The sequence below is a fragment of the Lytechinus pictus genome, chromosome 18, assembly GCF_037042905.1.
Source record: "Lytechinus pictus isolate F3 Inbred chromosome 18, Lp3.0, whole genome shotgun sequence".
NCBI lineage: Eukaryota > Metazoa > Echinodermata > Echinoidea > Temnopleuroida > Toxopneustidae > Lytechinus > Lytechinus pictus.
This window is the reverse complement of record NC_087262.1, coordinates 668,407-693,309: the sequence shown is the minus strand read 5'-3', so window position 1 is coordinate 693,309 and position 24,903 is coordinate 668,407. Positions and strand designations below refer to the sequence as shown.

General features: G+C 34.5%; 1 protein-coding gene across 3 annotated transcripts in view; it reads right to left on the bottom strand.

The window, feature by feature from the left end:
- The window catches only part of LOC129282259 (collagen alpha-1(XXV) chain-like), a 32,541-nt gene that overhangs the window by 6,807 nt on the left and 831 nt on the right, over positions 1-24,903 (bottom strand). The window contains exons 3-16 of one of the 3 annotated variants that reach the window (XM_054918189.2): positions 24,497-24,532; positions 22,757-23,026; positions 19,399-19,461; positions 18,248-18,292; positions 17,460-17,504; positions 15,985-16,047; positions 15,212-15,283; positions 11,859-11,903; positions 10,318-10,512; positions 9,802-9,864; positions 9,262-9,276; positions 8,688-8,750; positions 6,910-6,963; positions 6,169-6,204 (exon numbers count right to left, since the gene is read on the bottom strand). In XM_054918189.2, the coding sequence (XP_054774164.2) occupies positions 6,169-6,204; positions 6,910-6,963; positions 8,688-8,750; positions 9,262-9,276; positions 9,802-9,864; positions 10,318-10,512; positions 11,859-11,903; positions 15,212-15,283; positions 15,985-16,047; positions 17,460-17,504; positions 18,248-18,292; positions 19,399-19,461; positions 22,757-23,026; positions 24,497-24,532 (1,065 nt within the window). The remainder of the gene's footprint in view (positions 1-6,168; positions 6,205-6,909; positions 6,964-8,687; positions 8,751-9,261; positions 9,277-9,801; positions 9,865-10,317; positions 10,513-11,858; positions 11,904-15,211; positions 15,284-15,984; positions 16,048-17,459; positions 17,505-18,247; positions 18,293-19,398; positions 19,462-22,756; positions 23,027-24,496; positions 24,533-24,903) is intronic. The other 2 variants (XM_064112870.1, XM_054918190.2) reach the window with 2 other exon arrangements.

Sequence of the window (24,903 nt, the reverse complement as noted above, 5' to 3'; positions counted from 1 at the left end):
CCAGATTTATTGCACAACCTTTTTGAACCATAATTATGCTATAATCAATTGATTTCAGCCGTTTAAAGTAAAATTAATCATATCTTTATAAATAAGATGAGAAAACTCAATTTGCATTGACTTTGTACACAAAATCACGTTTTGGAACAATTTTTGGTCTGACATGCACTTATGAAATGTTGCGTAATTTCGTAACCGCGTACCCGGACGTCGTAAATTTGGTCTCAAAAGATGCGCAAGACTTAAAAGTATAAACTCTGCAAGTGGCGCGGTAAAAAAAAATTGTGCGCCGGAATGATCGCAGAAAATAAGGGGGGGGTTGATTCAACCCCCCCCCCCCCCGCCTGTTTAGGGTTAACATGGACCTGACTGCAGCATAACATGCAGGTCCCCCAAGTCCATCTACATCCAAGTTTGGTTGAAAAGTGACTTACGGTTGCGGAGTTAGGTGTCATAAGAGGGTCTTGCATGTAAACTTTAACGTTGACCTGAAAATGACCTTTGACCTTACCATGTGACCTCCGACTGCAGCATCACATGCAGGTCCCCCAAGTCCATCTACATCCAAGTTTGGTTGAAAAGTGACTTACGGTTGCGGAGTTAGGTGTCATAAGAGGGTCTTGCATGTAAACTTTAACGTTGACCTGAAAATGACCTTTGACCTTACCATGTGACCTCCGACTGCAGCATCACATGCAGGTTCCCCAAGTCCATCTACCATCCAAGTTTGGTTGAAAAGTGACTTACGGTTGCGGAGTTAGGTTTCATAAGAGAGTCTTGCATGTAAACTTTAACGTTGACCTGAAAATGACCTTTGACCTTACCATGTGACCTCCGACTGCAGCATAACATGCAGGTTCCCCAAGTCCATCTACCATCCAAGTTCGGTTGAAAAGTAACTTACGGTTGCGGAGTTAGGTGTCATAAGAGAGTCTTGCATGTAAACTTTCACGGTGACCTGAAAATGACCTTTGACCTTACCATGTGACCTCCGACTGCAGCATAACATGCAGGTCCCCCAAGTCCATCTACCATCCAAGTTTGGTTGAAAAGTGACTTACGGTTGCGGAGTTAGGTGTCATAAGAGAGTCTTGCATGTAAACTTTAACGTTGACCTGAAAATGACCTTTGACCTTACCATGTGACCTCCAACTGCAGCATAACATGCAGGTCCCCCAAGTCCATCTACCATCCAAGTTTGGTTGAAAAGTGACTTACGGTTGCGGAGTTAGGTGTCATAAGAGAGTCTTGCATGTAAACTTTAACGTTGACCTGAAAATGACCTTTGACCTTACCATGTGACCTCCGACTGCAGCATAACCACTGAACTAGAAATACGTGGAAGTCGTGTTCACCCAAGCAAAACATCGCCGGCGAACTCGATAAGTCACGTGACCGCCGCCATTTCGCTAGGTCAATTGTTTGAGAAGGCAATTGGGGGCAATTGAAAGTATGTGCAAGATGCAATATGTTTTCTCTATAAATATAAAATTAATACTGATGTACTTAGTGTGGCAAAGTGTATTTTAATGTCATTAAGCCAATCATGTACAAACATATTTCTATATGCACAATGTACTGGGACCTGGTAATTCATGTAGTTTTTAAAAAAGGGTTTAAATCAGGGTGACCAGATTTCACAAAATGAAATACGGGACAATCGATAAAAAAAGATCATCAAAGAAGGCTACACAGTGTTATACTTGTGAGAAAAAAAATATAAAGAATTGGAAGGGAGGATGAACGAAAGAATGAAGGAGAGAAAGAAAAGACGTAAGAAAAGAAATGAAATGAGAAAGAAGAAAGAAAAAATGAAGGGGAAAAATGAAAGAAAGTTAGAATAATTAAAAGGACGATGAAAGAAAGAATAAAAGAGAAAAAAGGTTTCTGTCATTCTTTGAATTCATCGAATATAGAAAGAAAGAATGGGAAGATGTGTGGAAGACAAAATAAAGGTGAGAAAGAAAGAGTAAGAAAAAGGAGGAGGAAACAAGAATGAAGGAAAGAAAAAAATGTCATTCTTTGTAAGAAAGAAACAAAGAAAGAAGAAAACAGGAAGGGGGAAGGAAAGAAGGGAGGGGGGAAGAAAGAAAGAATAAGGGGAAAAATTAGAAGGAAAAATACAATAAAGAATGGAAGAAAGAATGAAAGAGAGGGAGGAAAGATTGGAGGAAGGAGAGAATGAAAAAAAAATAATGGAAGGAGAGAAAAAACTAAAAGAAAAAGGTGAGGAATGGAGAAGGAAGCAAATAAAAGTATAAGGAAAGAAAGAATGAAGGAAATAAAAAGGGCAGATAAGAGAAAGGAAAGAAAGAAAATTAACACACAGAAAGGATCAGGAAAGAAAGGTAGGAAATATCAAAAGATAGATGGAACAAAAAAAGCAAGCAGGAAGGATAGAAGGATGAAGGATAAAAATGAAAGAGGAAAAAGTTCAAACTTCAAGCAAACAAAAGCAATCCAATCATCTAACAGAAATGATAATGATATTTGGTGTTTTTAAAGATATATCTTTAAAATTTTAAAAGAGTAAGTGGTTTAGAAGTGAATAAAATTTCGAAGTGAAACATTGTCAACTTACAAATTAGAGGAAACAGCGCAGGCATCCTACACAACAAGACTCAAAACGAAAGCTAAAACAACTACATGTAGATCCAGTTATATATGAAAACTAAAAAAACTTGTTCCTCCTATTAAATCAGTAATCTGAGAATCTATAATATGATCATAAAAATTTCCGCCGATTTTGTGATTATTTTGGTGGAAAAACTGTTTATCATGATTGTGAGATTGTTTGCACCATTGAGAATCTGCTCCGATCCTACATGCATAGAGCCTGCCACACACAGGCAGGAAGCCAGCTCGTTTGCAATGTATTGGGTTAGGATAAAATCACCCGCAGAACTTGCAAAAGTTTAGTTATCGATTTATTGTTGTCTCTGCTTCGTCCTCTGTTTGGTTATTTGATGAAAATTCGTCACTTTTAAATGTATCAACTACATTTTGTTCAATATTCTAAAAATACGGGACAGATAGGTGTCCCGGGAAGGGTTTGTCGGGACGCCAGGACCAAGGAGCAAAATACGGGACAATCCCGGGAAATATACGGGACGTCTGGTCACCCTGATATTTGACAAGAGGTAGTGGTCTTTTTGTGCAATTTTTAACATGTGGAATATTTCATACTGACCAGGATATGCATATAACTGGTATGTGAAAATAAGCGAAATTTAGTGCCACAACTTTTTAAATGGAATTGCTATGCTTTTCTGATTTGTGCTCTAATTATTAGTAAACCTGTTAGAGTTGACTTGGTTTTGTTTATACATCACCCATTCCTTTATGTAAAGGTGTATTGATGTATAAGCACATGTCGTGCAACATCCATGCTCTTCCAAATTAAATTTCATAAGAATTCAAATTCTATTGTGCCCATTTTTATATACACTGTACTTAGTAGATATTTCATGGCTGAGCACACGAAGGTCCAACTTTGAAGGCTCATTAAATGTAACAACCTTCTTTTCCTCAAATTTCTAATCAATTTTTCACCCTGAATGTGTGATTGAACAGTATGAGAGGGAGGGAAGGGAATATTTACTCAAAATTATATAGAGAAAGTTGAAATGAGAAAGGCAAAATGGTAAAGATGGAGAGAAAAAAAAAGAAACAGACGATCAACGAGAAGAGATGGAAAGAAGAGGAAGATCAAAGAGAAAGAGAGAGAGAGGGAGAGAAAGGGGGAAATGACGAGGAATAAGAGGTGAGGAGAGAAAGGCGTGATGAGAGGTAGATAAAAGAGGGCTATAGGGAAATAAAAGAGAGATATAAGGGGGATAGATAGAAAGGGAAGGTAAGAGAGAGAGAGATGAGAAAGAAGAGGAAAATCAGAGAGAAAGAAGCCAAAGAGAAAGGAAAAATAATAAAGAGGGAGATCGAGATGATACAAAGGGGAGAAATAAGAGAGAGAGGGGCATGAAAATAGAAATGGAAGAAATATAACTAAAACTTTAAACAGCACAAGGAACACTTTCTTTGCGTTCCTTTCTCCCATCTGCCTACACGCAGCATTTGTCGACCAGCCAGTATTGACCTAGCAAAATGGCGGCGCGCTCAGTCGAGCGTGAAGCCCGATGCTCTTCTAGTTCAGTGAGCATAACATGCAGGTCCCCCAAGTCCATCTACCATCCAAGTTTGGTTGAAAAGTGACTTACGGTTGTGGAGTTATGTGTCATTAAGTTTGTGACGGACGGACGGCAGACGGACGACATTTGGATCCCTAAGTCTCGCGTTCACCTCTGGTGAGCGAGACAAAAAGCACACCCCTAAGATAATGTGGCACAGGCAGGAATTCTAAGTGGCACATAAAGAGTTAATGATCAGGTTATGGATTCAAATTATATCCCAGGTATCTATTTCTTCCAGCAAGAAAGTCATCCATATTGAGCTGCATTCAACCCAGGTGAGGTATATAGGGACCTGACAAGAATTTATGCCCTGACGTCAGTGTGTAAAAGCTACTCTGCTATAAAGTAATAAGTACCATATAAGCAAGTTTTATTATCATTTTTGGTGAAAAGCTAATAATGGGAAAACATTTTTTGAAATAAGATGGGAATTAAACCATTTAACGCATGTAGAAAAGTTCTTTGGCAAAGATCAAGTAATGGTTTTACCAAATGGTGATCAAAAATTAAATTCATACAAAAATATCTTTACATATAAGGGTGATTGGCAGTTTGGAATTAAACCAACCAATATTAGACCAAGTGATATATCAACAAGCATCAGACCAACTGGTATCAGTGCAACTGGTATTAGTCCAAGTGATATTATACCAACTGGTATCAGTGCAACGGGTATAAGACTAACAGGTATTAGTCCAAGTGATATTATACCAACTGGTATCAGTGCAACGGGTATAAGACTTACAGGTATCAGACAAACTAGTATTAGACCAACTGGTATGAGACCAACTGGTATTAGACCCAACTTAGTATCAGTCCAAGTGGAATTAGACCAACTGGCATCAATCCAAGTGGCATCAGACCAACTGATATCAGTCCAAGTGATATTGGACCAACTGGTATTAGACCAATTGGTATAAGATTAAATGGTGTCAGTCCAAGTGATATTATACCAACTGGTATCAGTGCATCGGGTAATAAAATAACAGGTATCAGACAAACTGGTATTAGACCAACTGGTATCAAATCAACTGGTATTAGACCAAATTGTATCAGTCCAAGTGGAATTAGACCAACTGGCATAAGACCAACTGGCTTCAATCCAAGTGGCATTAGACCAACTGTCTTGAAATCCTAATATGATGTTACTTGGTGTTTAACCCTAACTTTCCAGGGGGGACCTTTTCAGCCCCCCTTGACATTTTTCATGATAAATCTGCTGCGCAAAATTATTGGACTGCACTGGTCACTGACTTTTTACTTTCAAGTCTCGCAAACTTTTGAGATGAAATTTGTGATGGCCAGGCATGCGGTAATGAAATTATACAACATTATGTAAGTGCATGTCAGAACAAAATTGCTCAAAAACATATATATTATGTACAAAGTCAATACAAAGCTGTTTCATCTAAAATTTGTAAATGAGGGATTATTCTCACTTTTATTTATAACAGTAATTTAATTTGATGCTATTTGTGACTTTAAAAATGTCCCCAAAGAATTTTGTCTGAATTTTTTTTTTTTTTTAAGATTAAAAACAAGGAAATACATTAGAAATTTTAAAAACCCAATAAAATGAGTAAGAAATAGATTTTCATTCTGTATTTTTTCACTTACAATTGTTAGTCATAAAGAATTAATCTCACCACAAATTAGCTTTTTAGATGTATAAACCCATGACTGAAAACACTCTTTGATGGGGATTTTTTACCTGATTGCTAAGAAAGCATGAATGCTTGTAAGCAAGCAACCAGAGGACCGACGGCTTAAGGTCCTCTCCGAAGGACCTGGTAATGAGGATTCAAATGCCAAATGAGTGGGAATCGAACCCGGATCACTGGAATATGAACCCCCGCTCTCCCGACTGAGCTATCGCACCTCGTTACTTGGTGTTTAACACCCTCTACACGTCATATACTCCATGATGCTTGAACATTTATCAAAGTATCCCAATAAAATCAGAGATTGAACGAATACATACCATATCACCTGTACTTCCTTTAGGACCAGCCACACCCTAAGAGAAAACAAATATCAAATCTAAAGAAAGTTTGCACCAGTATCCCTTTATATACCTTAAAGTGCTTTTGATTCCCTTCCCATTTTACAAAATAATACAGATGAATATTCCTACATGTAAGTCAAATGTCTCGGGACCAAAGAAATCGGTTCAACCAATATGGCTCAGAAGATACACATGATATTCTGGTCTGATAATTGTTCTGAGTTCGGCAATTATTCAACGGATAAAAGGCTGACTTATGCAGAACAGTAGTTTTTTTTTCTTTGTCAGGAGCCCAGACTGTCCCTTAGTGTTTTACAACACACCCCTCACATGTACTAACAACATTCATTTAATCATTCTTGTCATATAATCTTAGAGCATATCCTCACTGGAATAATTGCAAATTTATCTGCCAATATTGCAATTCTAATCTCTATGAACTATATCTATATCACAATATTATTTCCATGTACCATTGTACATTAGAGTGAATAAAAGTTGATTTGAATCATGTTAGATTACTTTCTACCCCCTCCCCACCATGATATCATGGGTATACATTCTTTGACAAGGCCTTTTCTACATTTGCCTTTCTCCATCCAGGTCTAGTTAATGGTGAGAAGAGATTCCTTGAATACCTGAGTGCCCAATCAGGGGTTATAGGATGAAGTGATTTGTATAAAGCGCTATATAAATCTGTTGCATATGAAGACTTACATATCTGCCTTGGGGTCCAGGTGGGCCAGGTGGACCTGTTATACCATGTATTCCCTGAAAGATAAATCAATACAAGCTGAGACAATTCAATAATGATACTTATATATTTATATTTTCTTTGATTTTTTTTCTTTTCCTTATTGCATAATTTTTATCAAACACTTAGTTTTAAGCTATCAGATAGATGACAGAGAAAACTACTTATTACAATTCTTGAATTCAAAGCCAATACAAACTACCAGCCTTAAAGAAGATATCAAAACTTTCATTATTATAAAGGGGATTCAATATTTCTCATGAAATAAATAACTTCCCTTTTCAAAATAGTGAATGAGGCTTGCAGAAATCATCCATATTTCTGCCTTCGATGGTCCTCCATCATGCTACAATATGAGTGACATCACCCCCAGAGCTCGGATGGCTACAACTATACACATGTCATTTACTTTGCACATATACTTGTCTTATCTCAAGTGGTGTCTGTGTGATGGGGTGTCCAAACTTTGTGAAAATTTCAAAAAGATTAATCAGGCTAAAATTTATTCACAAAATATTAACATCTTATATAAACCAATTAAAATAATAGCTACGTAATTGACAGCAAGATCACAAACAAAACAAATATTGACGACAAGTAGGTCAAGGGGTTTCGCAGGAATCGTAATCTCAAAATTCTATTCTGATCGACGAGTACTTGTGCTGGAAAACAGTTCCGAAAAAGGTATGATCTAACTTTGCGGAGATTAAAAAAATTGCGGAGATTTAAAAAAAATCAATCTCAAAAGGTGAGATATTCATATCAGATAGATGGCAAAATGCTATAGAATCGATCTGTCCCATGTTTTCTCACATTTTTAATGATTTCTGCTTGCAAAATGATGCTTTCCTGAGGCTTGATGAGAAGTTGAGATATTTAAAAACAGTAACAAATTTGCTGATATTTTCATGTATATCTTACCGTAAGGAAATAAATAAACAGAGGAAGATTCTAAGTCGTTTTTTAATGTAGAGGGCAGAAGAATTGTTACAATGCTGTTGTGGGCAGCCTAGCGTTGTTAGTACACAGGACAATGGGGTATTTGCTTCATTCCACCTATTTTTTAATTAATTTCCCATCATCCTTTTTAAGATTTACAATCAGGAATAATCAAGTTCAGGCAGCATTAATTCCCCACAACAATAGTGCCTAGCTCTGCGGTATGTAGCTCAGAGAAAATTAGCGGAGTTGCCATCTTTCTTTTTTTGATCAGAACTAGCCTTCTTCTTAAAAGTCAGAAATTCATATTTGAAGGGACTTTGAACGACATAATTCCAACAAAAAACTTAGATTTGACAGGCCTGCTTGTTTGAAGTAAATGTGGTGGTGTATAGGGGGAAAAACTAAGAGGGTGCTGAATTCCAGAAGTATATATGTGGTCTGAAAATCTGTATAGCAGTGAAAAACGTAAGCTAAATATGAAATTTTTATACCAATTTTTACCATAGATTTGCCAAGAAAAAAAGTCATATTGCCCATGAGTTATTAAACATTGGATGGAAAATGAAAATGTTCCTCTTTCAAACAAGGGCATCAATGAATCAATGAAAAAAAAATGTTCAATAATTTATTTTTTTAAAGAAAAATTTAGATAGTCTCAAGCTAAAACAATATTTTCGCAAGAGTTTATGATGTAAATGTGTGTAAAAGATTGTGTGTCAAATAAAATGTGAAATGTAATTAAAAATAGTAAGAAGGAAAGAATGAATTAAAGATAAGAAATAAGGCATGCTTGACTCACATTTAAGCCTGGTTCCCCTTTGTGTCCTTTAAGGCCATAATCACCACGTTCTCCTTTTAATCCCTGCAACAAATCAACAATTTAGGATTATTCAGAAAAACAGTTTAAACTCAAGTTGAAAAACTGCTTTTCTCTCCTTTGCTGTCAAATTGTATTTCTTTTCAAGTGTTTCTCTGTATTTTTCTACACTTCTCCCATTTCTCTAACTCTCTCTTTCTTTCACTCTCTCTACAAACTTAGATTCAATTGCAAATCAAGCAGGATCGGGTTTTGCAAGAAAGTTCAGTTACATTTAATCACCAGACTTTCACTTGATTTCTTGACTAATGATTTGAACAGAATGTTAACATCCCATAAGACTAAGAGTGTCTCTCTGTCTATTTTTCCATCTTCCTCTGTCTCTCTCCCCCTCTTATCATCAAATGGGCTCAACATCAAATTCAAATAAAACTTATTGCATTGTGTTAAAAAAATTATCATTATATTAGTGGATATGAATGGATGACTTTTAACAATATCAATATTAGTTTGAAAGAGAAATAATTGAAGTATATTTTAAGTAGATGATACTAACCGGAGCGCCAGGTGACTATGTGTAATCAACAAAGATAGATGTGTGAGAAGGGAGAGAAAAATATGAGAATATGAACAATGATTAATGAAGATCTAATGAAAAAATGCATAATAGATGGAATATACAGAAAGTTAAAGAACCACTAGAAGTGGTTTGTTTATACGGTAGTGGCATCTGAAAACGGAAAAAGCAACCCTTACAGTCGACCTATTTTACAAGAATATTCTTCTATGATACATCAACCCATAGCCTAATGAGACTGGCTGATCCCTGTGCAAAGTCTATGGGAATAAGAAAGTTCAGTAGTCAACCGGTATAAACAACTTTGAATCTCACAATGATTGTTAGATCTTTGCAAGGTTCAAGTTCTTATTTATATATATAAATTTCACATTTTTTATACTTGTAAATTGGTAAATGAATTTCCAAATAATAAATTAATCAAAAGAACATAAATAAGGAAGTTCCCCCCCCACCACTATCTGAGATCCCCTTTAAATAGAGCATGCATTGTGAAAAGAGGGTGATGATTAGACATACCCCGGCTCCTGGCTCCCCTTTCTTGCCTGGTTTGCCAAAAGTACCTTCTTCACCTTTCTGCCCCTGTTAATAAACCAAAATACCCATCTATGACAACCATGGCAACCATTCTCATCATCATTATCAACATCATCATCATCATTATCCTCACCATTATCATCATTATCATCATAATCTTCATCATTACCTTTTAAATTTCCAGAGCAATCATTCTAATAAGTCATCATCTTCATAATGACACTATATACCATTTTAGTTGAACAAATATAATATAGACACTAAGTTATAAGATGATGAGAAAGAAATGATTAGAAAAGTAGAATGATGGAGAGTGCTATAGAAATAAATGCAAGAGGAAATTTACATTAAATAATATTTTATAACTGTCTCGACCCCAAGTGAACAGAGAGAGGACAATAAGATTTCAAAGAATATATATGTTTAGATTATAATGTTAAAGTTATTAAAAAGAAATGGTAAGATATTATTCATATGATCAAATCAACTAGATGCTACCTTGATACCCGCTTCTCCCTTTAATCCAGTATCTCCTCTGTCTCCTTTAATACTTAATCCCTGGAGTCCTTGTATACCCATTTCTCCTTTTTCTCCAGTCATTCCCTGGATCCCTTGTGGTCCAGGGCTCCCTGGTAATCCAATGGCTCCACTAGGACCAACATCTCCCTTCCATCCTTCTGGTCCTTGGATACCCTACAAACAAAAAATAACTTTATGTTATAGGTATTGGCTAAAACTGATATTCATAGGTAGACCTACTGTATAACACTGATTTTTATAAGTAGGCCTATTGATTAACACTGATTTTACTTTTGAGTCTGAGTTGCACAGTCCCATTTATCATCTGTGTTTGTAATATGTTATAAAAATGAAGCTCTGAAAATTTGCGCCCCCACAATCAGCATTTAATGCTTTGAATAGTTTAAATATAAAGTGACTGGTAACTCTGTCCCAGTTTTATTCTGTATATTAACATTTATTACCTGAGAAAATTAATTCAATGATATGTGAGTCAGAGATAGCTTGAAATTGTCTGCACATTTTTTTTCTCCTGTGTGTTTTATATCCATATGAATATTAAATACAACACATCAAAGTTCAGGAATCTTTTATTAAGACATTTGTTATGTTAGGCATTATCTCTAACTCCACTCTAACAACAAACTGAATTGACTGAATAGAGGACAATCAAAGAAGCATCACACTAAAAAAAATCATCAAAATTGGATGTAAAATAAGAAAGTGATGACATTCCAAAATTTCATTTATATATAAAAAACAAACAGTTCGTTTGCAAATGAGAAAGCTGACTACATCACACACAAAAACACACTATTTCTCTATTAAGATCTTCTTAAGGATGGTAAAAAAAGGAAAAGTGTTTTACTTTTGCTACAGACAAATAATCTCATGCAAGAATGATCTTTCAAACTAATCAAGGGAATCAAGGGAATCAATGAATAATGACTGCTCTTTTAAATGTAGTGTTCTTTTAAATGTAGTGTTCTTCAATATAAATCAAACAAATATACAGCTTTTGTATTTCAAATGTAATGCTATGTAACAGCAATAGTTGGTCAGATATTCCATATGACTTTATACCCATCAAACATATTTACTGCTGAAACTTTTTGCAAACAAGAAATGAAACAAAGCCCCTTCCCTTGTTTTTCATACGTTCATTTCAGTTCAATTTATTTATTTTCTCAGCATAAAAAAGATGATATATATACAATATGTACAAAAATGACAAATAGTATCAGAGAAAATTGGAAACTACAGAAAAGTTTATAAAAACTTGTGAGTAGTAGTTCCCAGTACATTGAATGACATTAATATTAAATGGAAAAAAATGCACACACAGCATCAACAAACACCAGCAAACACACAGGGAGGGTGGTGCGGTAAATGTATGAGATTTCAGCAAGGAGAAAGGAAACAAATTATTTTGCATATTCATTTATATACATTCTTTTTAACTTAGATTTAAATGACGTAATTGTTGTTGAGTATATCATGAAAATGAAATGATTGCATACCTGTAATCCCATTTCACCGTTATCTCCTTTATCTCCTGGTACACCCTAAAGAGAAAAGAAACATAATAATTTATATTTTGGGTTGGAACATTTTACATAATACTCTGTTCTTTGTCTCTGTGCCTGTCTTTCACTCCTCTGTCACTCTGTCTTTATCTCTATATCTTTTCTTCCCTCTGTATACAGGTCTCTTTAGTGTGTATGTTTGTTCGTCTCTCTCTTTATGTGACTCTTTTGTATCTCACTCTTTATATATCTGTCTTCTGCAATTATATTTCTATGTAATTATGTCTGTCCAGTCTATTTCTGTGGCTACATCTTTCTTTCTTTCTTTCTCTGAGTATGTATCTCTACATTTATTTGTCAGTCTGTCTGTCTGTTCATCTGTCTGTGCCTCCCTCCCTCCCTCTAACCAGGTTTGTCAGTCTGTCTGTGCCTCCATCCAAGCAGGTTTGTCAGTCTGTCTGTGCCTCCATCCCTCCGTCTAAGCAGGTTTGTCAGTCTGTCTGTGCCTCCATCCCTCTGTCTAACCAGGTTTGTCAGTCTGTCTGTCTGTGCCTCAATCCCTTCCTCTAACCAGGTTTGTCAGTCTGTCTGTCTGTGCCTCAATCCCTTCCTCTAACCAGGTTTGTCAATCTGTCTGTCTGTGCCCTCATCCCTCCCTCTAACCAGGTTTGTCAGTCTGTCTGTGCCTCCATCCCTCCGTCTAACCAGGTTTGTCAGTCTGTCTGTCTGTGCCTCAATCCCTTCCTCTAACCAGGTTTGTCAGTCTGTTCATCTGTCTGTGCCTCCCTCCCTCCCTGCGTCTAACCAGATTTGTCAGTCTGTCTGTCTGTGCCTCCCTCCCTCCCTCCCTCTAACCAGGTTTGTCAGTCTGTTTGTCTTTCTGTGCCTCACTCCCTCCCTCTAACCAGGTTTGTCAATCTGTCTCTCTGTCCCTCCACCCCTCCCTCTAACCAGGTGACTGTTTCTCATACCCTCTTGTCAATATTTCCTTCATTTTAGTACCTCTAATAAAACAATAAAAATAAAAATAAAAATTTGAAAACTTTCTGTCCCCTAAACACTAAACTTTCATGCTGATTGCACCATACATGTAGGCATAATTTCATATGCCCCCTCTCCCATCTACACCCTGCACCCCTTATCCAGCCACATATCTCATAATTAGTTCAGTTTTTTTCAAATTTGTAAAAAATAAAACAAAGCCATAAACCCAAAACAATGAAGAGCATAGCAAAAGGAACATCTAGCAATTATACATCATGTTTTTGCATAACAGAAAATGCAAAAACACATTATTTTGGACACGAAGCATTGCAAATATCAACTGGTAAAAGATTTTTTTTAAATCACCAACCATGAAATAGGATTCCCAATCTCTCTCTCATATTTCTCACATATTTTCAAATAATAATTCCATGAGCAAAGTAAAAAAAAAACAAGCAGATAAAGCTAACTATTGAAAAGATAGGTATATTCATAAAGCGTCAAGCATTATTTCAAACTGATACCTGACCTTTCTGCCAACATACATGAAGAATGAAATGAAAATGGAAAAAAATGTATGAAATATAAATTTTGGTATAGAATGGGGCTTGATAATGACGTGGGTATAATAAACAGGTCAAAGCATTTGTCAACCATACCATTCATCAAGCTTAAAGAATGCAAACATGACAGAATATGATATCACAAATACAAATAATTCAGCTTGATAATTAGTTTGGCCCAATACTACTAGGTAGTTCAAGGGAAGCTTCACTAAGAGTTAAGAGTGAAATGATGAATTCCAAATATAATGTAGTATAATTTGTCAGATGGAGTTCACATAATTCTCATTACCATTCATCCATGTGCTTACATATTTTCTAAACAGTGTTGCCTCATTTGGCTCAAGGAATAATTTGAAGCATATTATGATGGTTTTTATTATTCAAATATGGTAATAGAAATATTTTCTTTCACTGCTTTATTTTTCCCATGTGATGTAATTTAGTGCATATTTTCATTTAATTTGTTTCTAGCATGTAATGAAAGATACTTATTCATTACATCTTTGGATGGGTACATCTTCCTACTGATCTATTGTATTTGTTTTTTAGGGCCATGAAAACACAAAATATTGTGAGATTGTAGTGAATGGGAGGTTTCAAATCACACTTAACTCTTATGGGGTGTTACAAGAAACAAAGCTTCGATTGCAAGTCAAGAATAAGTCCTAAAATCAAACATAAATGGAATTGCAATTGAACTCAATTCAACTACAAATTTGCTCTTTACCAAAGGAACTAGGTTTGATTTTGGGACTTTCACTCGATAGAGAATTAAACGTAAGTTCCTTGCAATGCCCAAATAGTAAAGAATTCCAGCTTGTTTTACCTGAATAAGTCCTAGATCTGATATTATAGGACCAGCACTACCCTTCTCACCCTTTGAGCCCTTTCTTCCCTAATGAAAGCATTAATCAAAGAAATGGTCAACAATTTCATTTTCATGATGAAAGCAGAACCAAACGCAACAATTTTAAGTATCAATGTACATTACAATATGGATTGATAGCACTGTCAAATCTGAAACAAGATGCTGTAAAAACAATCAATACTTCATCTCATTTTTTCTGCAATAACTTTGATATTACCAATGCTGTAATATAATTTCTGAAAAAGTGGGCTTGAATTTATTTTTCTTCACATGTTGATGCTACGTTGTATCCCAATGTTTGTTTATGGATTGAAATGCTTCATACTACATGCTGCATGTATTTTTCCCTTGTATTTATTGCATTCTAAACAAAACAGTGACAAAGTTTTGATTTCAATTTGGAAATAAATAGATACAACTTTTAACACCTTTTTTGTAAAAAGGGAGAAGGAATAATGATGATGGTCAAGATAATAATTCCATCTTCACATAATCAAGAAAACTAGGTAGAGTAAATAATCTTGAGAGATTTTCAGGTGGTACAATGAGAAGCATTGATTGGATTGGGATAGGATTGTCTAAATGTTGTAAACCTCATCTCAAGCTAAACACTCATTATCATAGGCTAAATCTCACATGATAAATTATTATCTAATTTTCTTGATTGTGTAATGGAAAATTTTCATCTCTATTATTCAACCAGTCACATGAACCATGTGAATGAAATGATTATGGTCTTTCACAAAAATATAGAGATAATTGTATTCAATGATTGTCATACCGATCTTTCATAAAGACTGGTTCCTTTTTTGTGAGACACACTGTATTGTATTTAAAATGACAGTACACATAAAAATATATTAGTAAATGATATGTATCAACAATACAACACAATTGTTATGATGCTAAAATAAGGAACCAAGTCTTACCTTATCTCCTGGAGGTCCTGCAAGACCTTGGTCTCCTTTTGGCCCTACTGGACCAGAATCACCAGGAGCACCCTACAAAACAAATTAAATAATAGAGCTTGACAAACAAATAGGCCATATCTTTCAGTGTCTTGTAATCCTCTCAAATCAGCATAGATAAAACAATAATAGACACTGAAAGATGTTCTTAATCAAAGATGGGGCACAGATGTTTGGTCAGGTGGTAAAGGTTAAGGTCTGTCACTATTTTCCTTCAAACATTTTTTTTACACTGACAGGATGTAAGATATATGAAATGGCTCACCTCCAACAACTTATGATACTCCAGTGTTTGGAAAAGAGATGGGATGCCAATTTGAGGATTTTAGTCATTATTTTCAAGCTTTTGTAAACACTGAACAAACTAAAACAACACAAGAGTTGTGCATTTCATAACAGATGCATCACAAACATTGATTATAATGAATGGCTTGAATGTTATTTCAAAAGGCAAAGTAGCAACGTTGCAAGTGAGAATCAAAATATCAAAGAAATATTTAACTGAACGATAAACCGTAATGGCAGGGACAATTACTCAGTTGAACTAGCAGTGAGATCCTGGGAAAACTGTAGTATTGAAATGAGATTTATAATCACTTAGAAAGAGAAGAACTATAACCATTGCATGGTGTTGAGTATACATACATCTCTCAGGATTAATGTGTATGAGTGATGTCACAATAAGGGCGCAACTTGCATGCATTTATCATGAAAACACAGGATGCATCATTTACCTTTTCACCTGGAAGACCTTGAAGACCCATTTCACCTTGGACTCCTGGCAATCCCATCATGCCCTGCACATAAAATCAATTGTTCTTTGATAGTCATTTCATTGACCACACAATCTGTATATAATACCAATCATATATGTGACCTGCTACTCCAAGAGAAGTTACCCAAGATTTTATTGAGCTTGAAAAGGCACATCCCAAGATTTATATGATCTATATAAAACTTGTCAAATTTGATCAATAATAAGCCACAATAAGGAGAAAACAAGGATTGAAGTCAGGGCTTCACTCAAAGCATGAGATGTGCACGCTGTGCAATCTCAGTGAAATTTCCAAATAATCTGCAAAAAAGTAGTGTCAACGAAACTCTCTGTGTTGACTTATTGAACTTTACATTTTCACATTTGCACAGGATGAAGAAGAATCATATTTTCAGATAAGCTATTTTTTTTTCAATTTTTATTCTTTGAAAACCAAATTACTATTTTTTTTCCAATTTTATTGTTGGTTTTGGGATGGCTGGCCACATTGTCATACATCATAATTCTTTTATATTTCAATTCCATTCTGGTTTTATTGTGAGAATGATTACATGACAAAAGTCTGAAGACTCATATTATATTTACAAAGTGAAAACATGTACATGTATATCAAAATGTGATAGCATGTGGTGGTCAAAATTCACTCAAATTATTTTCAACAATTCAATACATAATTATTCCAACAAAGTCACATAGTTTCAATCATTTTAGTCATATGCAAGGATTGTCCAGGCTTACGTTTAAAGACCATTAATTCTACATGCTTGGAAATTAATATGAAGAGTAAAATGAAAAAAAATCTAAGAAAATAACTTTCAGAGTTTCCTTTCCCACTTTTGGAAGTTTATGAAGGTTACACCAATAGTAAGAAACATCAATCAGCATTCAGAGTTGTTATTCACATTTTTATGAAATCAAGAGAGGATTATAACAAATAGGTAGTAAAATAAAAAAATGTTTTACTTCTTAAATATGGCCTACTGTGTCCCTTTCGATTGTCATATTTTAGAAAAACTCTAAATCCATCTCTAATTTGAAAATTTTGCATCCACTTAAGTCCAAATTTATATTGCATTTCAATTCATCTATATCACAATTTCTTCCCTTCCACAATATTTTTGTTTTTCTGTCTAATAAGCAAAACATAAAAACTTCTGCAATTAACTATAATCATTCTGCTGATTATGTAATCATTTGTATTTGATTTCATATTTATTCATGCTTTGTATATATTTTTATACTAGTTTGATATTGCTGTTTTTATGCTTCTAGCAATTTTCTCTGTAAAAGATTTGTACAATTCAGCTTATGCAGCTAACTAATCTTGAAATACAATACTATTATTATAAACTGTACTATTATTATAACTGTTCAATGTCAGCATATGCTAATATTGAAGAGTTATGTTTCATATTGAATTTACTTAATACTTACATCAGTTCCATTGTAACCCTGTTGACCAGTCGGACCATGTGGACCCTGAAAATAAAACACAAGAGGTAGGATCAATTCATTTAGGATTGATAAATATACTAAACATAATAGTTTGAACACTAACATTGTTAACTTACAATAAATGAATATTTAAAAAACAGAAACAAAGACATGATCCACTGATAGTACATCAATATATCAAAGCTGTTCAATTATATAGAAATAAAAAGCATAAAAAGTTTTAAAAATCCATTAAGATCATTTTATTGTTGCCCAGCAGTAATATTCTTTCTTGGGGGTATTATCTCTGCCACATTCAACTGACACTGAAAGTCAGCCCCCAACTGTATTCCACTCAGCCAAAATTAATTGATCATGAATATTGGTCAAAATCAAAAGTTTTTTTTTTTTTTTTTTGCACCATCAATCTACAAATTAAATGATATGGTATATGGCACATACAAAACAATACCAGATCTATTAGTGTTGATATCAGGATACTTTATCTATGATTATCATGAAATACATGTATACCTGCAAAAAAAGGACCATTAAATAAATAGAAATTAACTGTGTCTCAATAATACTGTATCAAACTTGAGATCAATCTTACAATTCATGTCAAATGTAAGCCAATTATAAATCAAGTATTAAAGAGTTACAATTATATAATTCTGCTTGTCTCTCTTTCTACTACAACGCCTGTTATCCAAGAGCAGGAGACAGAGTTGCATTAAAACAACAGTAAAGAATAGAAAATGACATGCTTCCATAATGTTATATCTTACCATTAAACCAGGTTCCCCTGGAGGACCCATTGGACCAGTCATACCCTGAAATGTTGAACATATAACAATATTATTACTAGAATGTCATGTAACATAAAAGGTACCTTATCAATTCAAAACAAATCATGGAGTAGGCCCCATTTTCATGTGCAAATTGGTTAAACTATCAAATTAATTTCCTTGAAAAATAACCTTCCTCCTTCTCATGTAAGAAATGTATATTTTCAGGAGAAGAGTTTAGAATGCAAATTAAAACTTGAGAAAATATGCTAAGCAATGACAATAAGAAAATTTTTCACATAGGAAGAGACAGAAAAATACATTTTTATTCTAATTTTGCAAGAAGATCCTTTTGTACAAAGAGTTGCGATAAATTCAGATCAATTGTACTAAGCTTTGAGATTAAACCTTAAAAGACTAGGCAATGGAATCCACTTAACATATCACATGATATATCCCAAATGCAAAATCTAATAATTCCTTTGATATTTCCTATAAACTATTGTGCATCTTTAGAAAACAAATGTGTTATGTCTAAGAATAAAGTTTTAATGTAATATCACATTCAACCAAACCTTACCCTAAAATACATGTACAATTTCATGTACAAATCCTAAGTCAAACTTAATTGGTGTATGATTATTTTTACATTGAATTATTAAAAAAAAAATAGTTTCAAAGCAGTTGTGAGTCAAATAATTTCACTGAACAAATTTTATAAGAAAAAAATAATACAGTGAAAAAATACATAAGAAATTGACAATATGAAATAAATCATACTGGAAAATCGAAAACCAATTTCTTATTTCATGCACAACTGAAGAATATGACAGAGTATCTACAAAAAAAAACGTGAATATTTAGAGACTTTGTGGCTTATAGCATTAAGTCTGATTTTGAATAAATCAAAATAGTGAATAAATTTGAATTAATTTGAATAAATTAAAACACAATCTGGTAGATTGGGTGATATGCATTTTGATGGGTGGATCATCCATTTAAGTATGGGTAAAAAGTTCATCTTGACTCCCATGAGATTAGTCCCATAATGATCTGAATCAATTTCCATCTCTCTATTACACTGATAACAATAGGTGAAAATGTATGACAGAAATGTGTAATTATATTGAAGCAATGAATTAGGTACTTACTGGTAGGCCATTGGTTCCATTTAAGCCTTGTTCTCCTTTTTCACCATCTAGCCCATTCATTCCCTAAAAAAAAACAAAAAAACTAGTATAATATCTACCATCCATTTATTCAAGACACAATCCAAAATAAGAAATACATACTGATATGAAAGGCATATATGATCATAGGTTTAATGAGTATATCAAACTTTCTACACCTTGTATGTTCTGAGTAATCATGACAGGTTGTAAAGTCTCTTATTATATCGCAAATGAATATATCCAATTAAACAAAACGCAGTATTCAATTGAATTGATTGAAAAAAATATATATATCATGTGATAGTAAATATCTTATTCACTACAGCAAAAGAAATTTAGTAAAAGTAGAAATTTAATCCATCTGGGGACGAATTAGGTGATCTGTCGGTAAATCTTGATGATCAGGATCATGATCACCATGTTCATGAAAGTAAATATGATCATCATAATGAAAACTGAGACTTTATAATCAATAAAATACTTGTGAAACATATGAAACGAACAAGTTGTATGAATATTGAATGTCCAAGAATAGGATAGGTATGAGATGTTAGAAGAGAGAAAGGGAGATGGAGGAAATACACACTAAATGATAAAAATGAATAAAATGAAAATGTATGTTGTGGTATTTTCAATATTATAACTGGACAGGTTGAAGACAACTATTGGTCTCACAAGAGGAAAGGGTATGGCAGAAACTCAAAACGCTGACATGGGTATTGAGCATGCCATCTTGTGCAAAGGTAAACTTGGCAATACAGGAGCTTTCTGGCATTAACTTCATTATCAGCGAGCAACACAGACACTGCTAAAGCTCTAGAATAGAGCAAGACTTGAGTGACACCTACAAGCTCGATCTTCACCACAAAGGGTGCCTCAAAGAAGGACATCGTCAAAAGGCAGGAAATGTGAAGGTATAGATGAATTGCGGAACAGTAGCTTTTGTGAAAAGGTGGCAAAAAGCAGCACCTTCATCGAACCAAAGAAGTTACCCCAAACATCGATCTGCCTCTACAGATTATCACAGTATGTGGGGCGTACAGTGTACTTTCAGGTCAAGAGAGAAACCACTGGAAATCTAAAACCAGAAGAATGGGGTTGGGAGATCAAGAATGGTCAATTGCTACCTGTACAAACAAATCTTTTCCAGCAACCTTATGAATAATCTGTGTCATATTGGGGAGCAAGCACCTTTGAATGTTTTGTTTTACAGATAAATGGCAGTACACAAATGCTGTTCATCATCATCATCACCCTGCTACTCCAGAGAGGTTAACTAACATATTCAGGTGCAACTGCAAGACTGAGTGTAGCACCAGCAGATACTCATGCAAGAGAATCCCCATAGCATGTACATGAATGTGCCAAGGCAAAAGCTGTGCCCATTTGTCTCGGCTTGAGATAGAAGAGGGTATTTCTGAGTAATATTCCTGATTAACAAATCAACATGACTACTATACGTTAAATGGGTTAGCGCAGTGAGCATCTTTGGATGGTGTGTGCACTCAATAAGATATCACCATTAATATTATCATTATAATACTCCATCCCAGAGTAGATAAACCACTACATTAATGTTGACAGTTTCATATAATCAAATTACCTGATGTCATTCATAACTGTGGAAACCTATCTTGAGATCTCGGCATTCGATCGTGCGATTGCATTGAAAATTGGCACGCATGTTGCCTTGGACATAAATCTACAAAATTGTATGATAATTTATTTCATGGGAATTGTTATTAAGTGATTATTCTAATTTATGCGTAATTATTATGCAAAATCATACTTTTTCCTCAAACTCCCTAAATAAAGCTCCAAATGTTCTAATATTTGGTACAGAAGCTCTTTGTTGTGTTCTTTGCAAAAGTATGTGAAAACAATTGTGTTATCATATCAATTTCTTATGTATTATATTGTTGTTTGCAATTTCTTTGTTTTTTTATCTTTTGTTTTTAATTGTCTTTTCAATGAACTTTGTCAGGGACTCTTTTGAGATCATAAACAGCATTAAAAAAATCCATTTAGACCAGCAAAACTAAATATATTCATATATGTCAATGACAATGTCTTCCCATATCTCTAATATCTGTAAATCAGTTCGATACCATCTACGTTACCTAGGTTTTATCTGAAAATATTTATCTAAGTCTGCCACCGTCAAGATAGTCAATGCTTTGATTTCCTCCTGCCTTGATTTCTGTAATGTCCTTTTATTCAATCTACCCTAGGCTCAGTTATATAAGTTTCAGAATGCAGCTGCTCGCATCGTCACTTTGTCAAATAAACGCTCTCATATCACTCCCATCTTGAATTCGCTGCATTGGCTCCAGATAAAAAATAGGATTATCTTTAAGATTTTGTTTCTTGCTTTTCATATCATTCACAGATCAGCATCACAATACAGTCTTTCTTTTATCAATTACTACAGACCAAGCAGGTCTTTGCGCTCATCCACTTATGGCTACCTTGTTATTCCAAAAGTGTCAAAATCTTGGGGGAAAGATCATTTGCTTATGCGTGCCCCACTTTGTGGAATAACCTTCCTGAAGAAATAAAAAAATGCACCTCTGTCGAGACTTTTTAAAAATCTTCTGAAAACTCTTTAATTTCACTCTTCGCTCTTTATGCGCCTTGAGCACTTTACAGAGTGGATTTGGCACTTTACAAGTCACATTATTATTGTTATATACTTATGATTATTGGTTGAAAACACTATTTGCATTGACGTTGTACAGGAAATCACGTTTTTATAATAAATAATTTTTTATAATAAATAATAACTGCGAAAAAATATTACATGGATCATTGAGGGGGCCCCCGAACTATCATCATAATTTTGAAAATATGTACTTTCATTCATTGTTTTTACAGGTTCCTGTCAATGACCTGCTCCAGCAGAAGTGGATTTACATGTACCTGTGAAAGTTTTTATATTGCCTAACAAATTTTTCTTTGTAAAAACAGCAATGCTACTGAATGCTACATCACAGCTATTGAATGGTTTTGGTTGATAATATCCTTCCAAGTGAACATCTGAAATCCTCAGTTTAATCACTTGAATCATTTAAAATGGATAGTTTTTTCAATTTTTTTGATGAAGATCTAAATTATCCCTGCAACAAAAGATAATATGAATAATATGCAATTCTGATAAATTTCCCACACTTGGATTTTGGAGGGGGGGGGGTTAGGGTTATGGTTATGGGGGTTAGGGTTAGGGTTTAGTATGATTTTAAGAGGACCATACAGAAATGCACTACAGTAGAAAATCTTAGATTGCAAATAGCGAAAGGTCAAACCATAGGCCTATATTGACTGGACTAAAAATACTTACATCCAGTCCAGGTCTTCCATCTAGACCAAAATCCCCTCTTTCTCCTTTAGGACCAGCTGGACCAGGAGTTCCTGGTTCTCCTTTCATTACAAAGGTACAATTAATGTGACTCTCCTCAGATAGACCTGGTGGTCCTCTCCTGGTAACATTGACTGGTGTCCCTGGCATCCCAGCTATGCCCTGGTCTCCTTTAGGACCTGCCTCTCCCTTACGACCAGGTACTCCTCTAGCACCTTTGGGACCAGATGGTCCTTCTGGCCCTTCAATACCCTAAAGAATAGTAAATGAAAGTAAGGAAGGTTACAGTTTATACTTCAAGTTAGAAGTAGATTGGATATAAGAGCAAACTAGGTTCTAAAGGAAATAGAAAGCAGAGGCCTTGGTGTCCTCTTTCTCCCTTAGAACCTGGCCCCTAGGACAAAGCATTCCTGTAAGACATTAGGATCAGATGGTACACCATCACACTACCTAACAAATGAATGAATTTGAGGAAATAATAATATTCCACCTTTATTCAGGACTTAAAGGGATGGTCCAGGCTGAAAATATTTATATCTCAATAAATAGAGTAAAACTCACAGAGCAAAATGCTGAAAATTTGATCAAAATCGGATAACAAATAATTAAGTTATCAAATTTTAAAGATTTGCATTATTCCTGTGAAACAGTTCTAGGTATGTCTTCATGAATATTCAATAGGTGGGTTGATGATGTCATAACTCCACTTGTTCTTTTGTAATTTATTATATGAAATTAGGTTTATTCAAAAAAAAATTTACCAAGAACTAAAACAATTCGATTGACAACTGATAAGTGCATTAGTTATTTATTGCTGCAACTTATTTTATCATAATGGAGACGCATCATTTACACATGCATGAAATAATGAAACAATTGTGATTTCATGTAATAACATAACAAAAAGGAAAGTGGAGATATGACATCATCAGCTGACCTAATGAATATTCATGACGATGTGCATCTAACTGATTTCACAAAATACTGATTAACTTTGAAATTCAATAACTTCGTTATTTGTTATCCGATTTTGATGAAATTTTCAGCATTTTGCTCTGTGAATTTTACTTTATTTCTTTAGATATGAATATTTTCAGCCTGGACCATCCCTTTAATACACTGATGTTCCCCATTACCATCACCACCACCATCATCATCATCAACATTATCACCATCATCACCATCATCACCATCATCACCATTATCATCATCATCATCATCATCATCATCATCACCATCATCATCATCATTATCACCATCATCATCACCATCATTATCATCATCATCATCATCATCATCATTATCATCACCATCATCACCATCATCATCATCATCATCACCATCATTATCATCATCACCATCACCATCATTATCATCATCATCATCATCATTATCATCATCATCATCACCATCATTATCATCATCATCATCATCTCCATCATTATCATCATCATTATTATCACCATCATTATCATCATCATCATCATCACCATCATTATCATCATCATCATCATCTCCATCATTATCATCATCATTATCATCACCATCATTATCACCATCATTATCATCATAATCATCATCCTCATCATCATCATCACCAATATCATCATCATCATCATCATCATCACTATCACCATTAACATCATCATCATCATCATCATCATCGTCATAATCATCATCATCAACAGCAGCAGCATTGCTTTGACAGGAAAGCCTTCTTACCATTTCTCCATTTGGTCCAACATCTCCTCTTTCACCCTGTAAAACATAAGTAGTCAATATCAGACAAATGAGCAAGGGTCCTTTGTCACACAACTTGCTATTAATAGCACATACATGTACAACAATTATGAGACAAATTTGCCCTCACCCAATCAAATGACACCATTAGAGAAGCCTATAAGAATATGCTTGCACATTCTCATTGATAGTTTTATGGAACAGGGCCCAGTGTTTATTTTTTTAATTTGAAGAATAATTCTAAAGTAGAGTAAACCCCAATCATGAGATCCAATCAATCAGAGAGACCAAGCAAATAACAATAACAAATCAAAGAGTAGGCCTATATATTTATCCCACACTTATTTCCTCTAAATGAGTTAGAATTACAGAATTTGAAGTGGATTTCT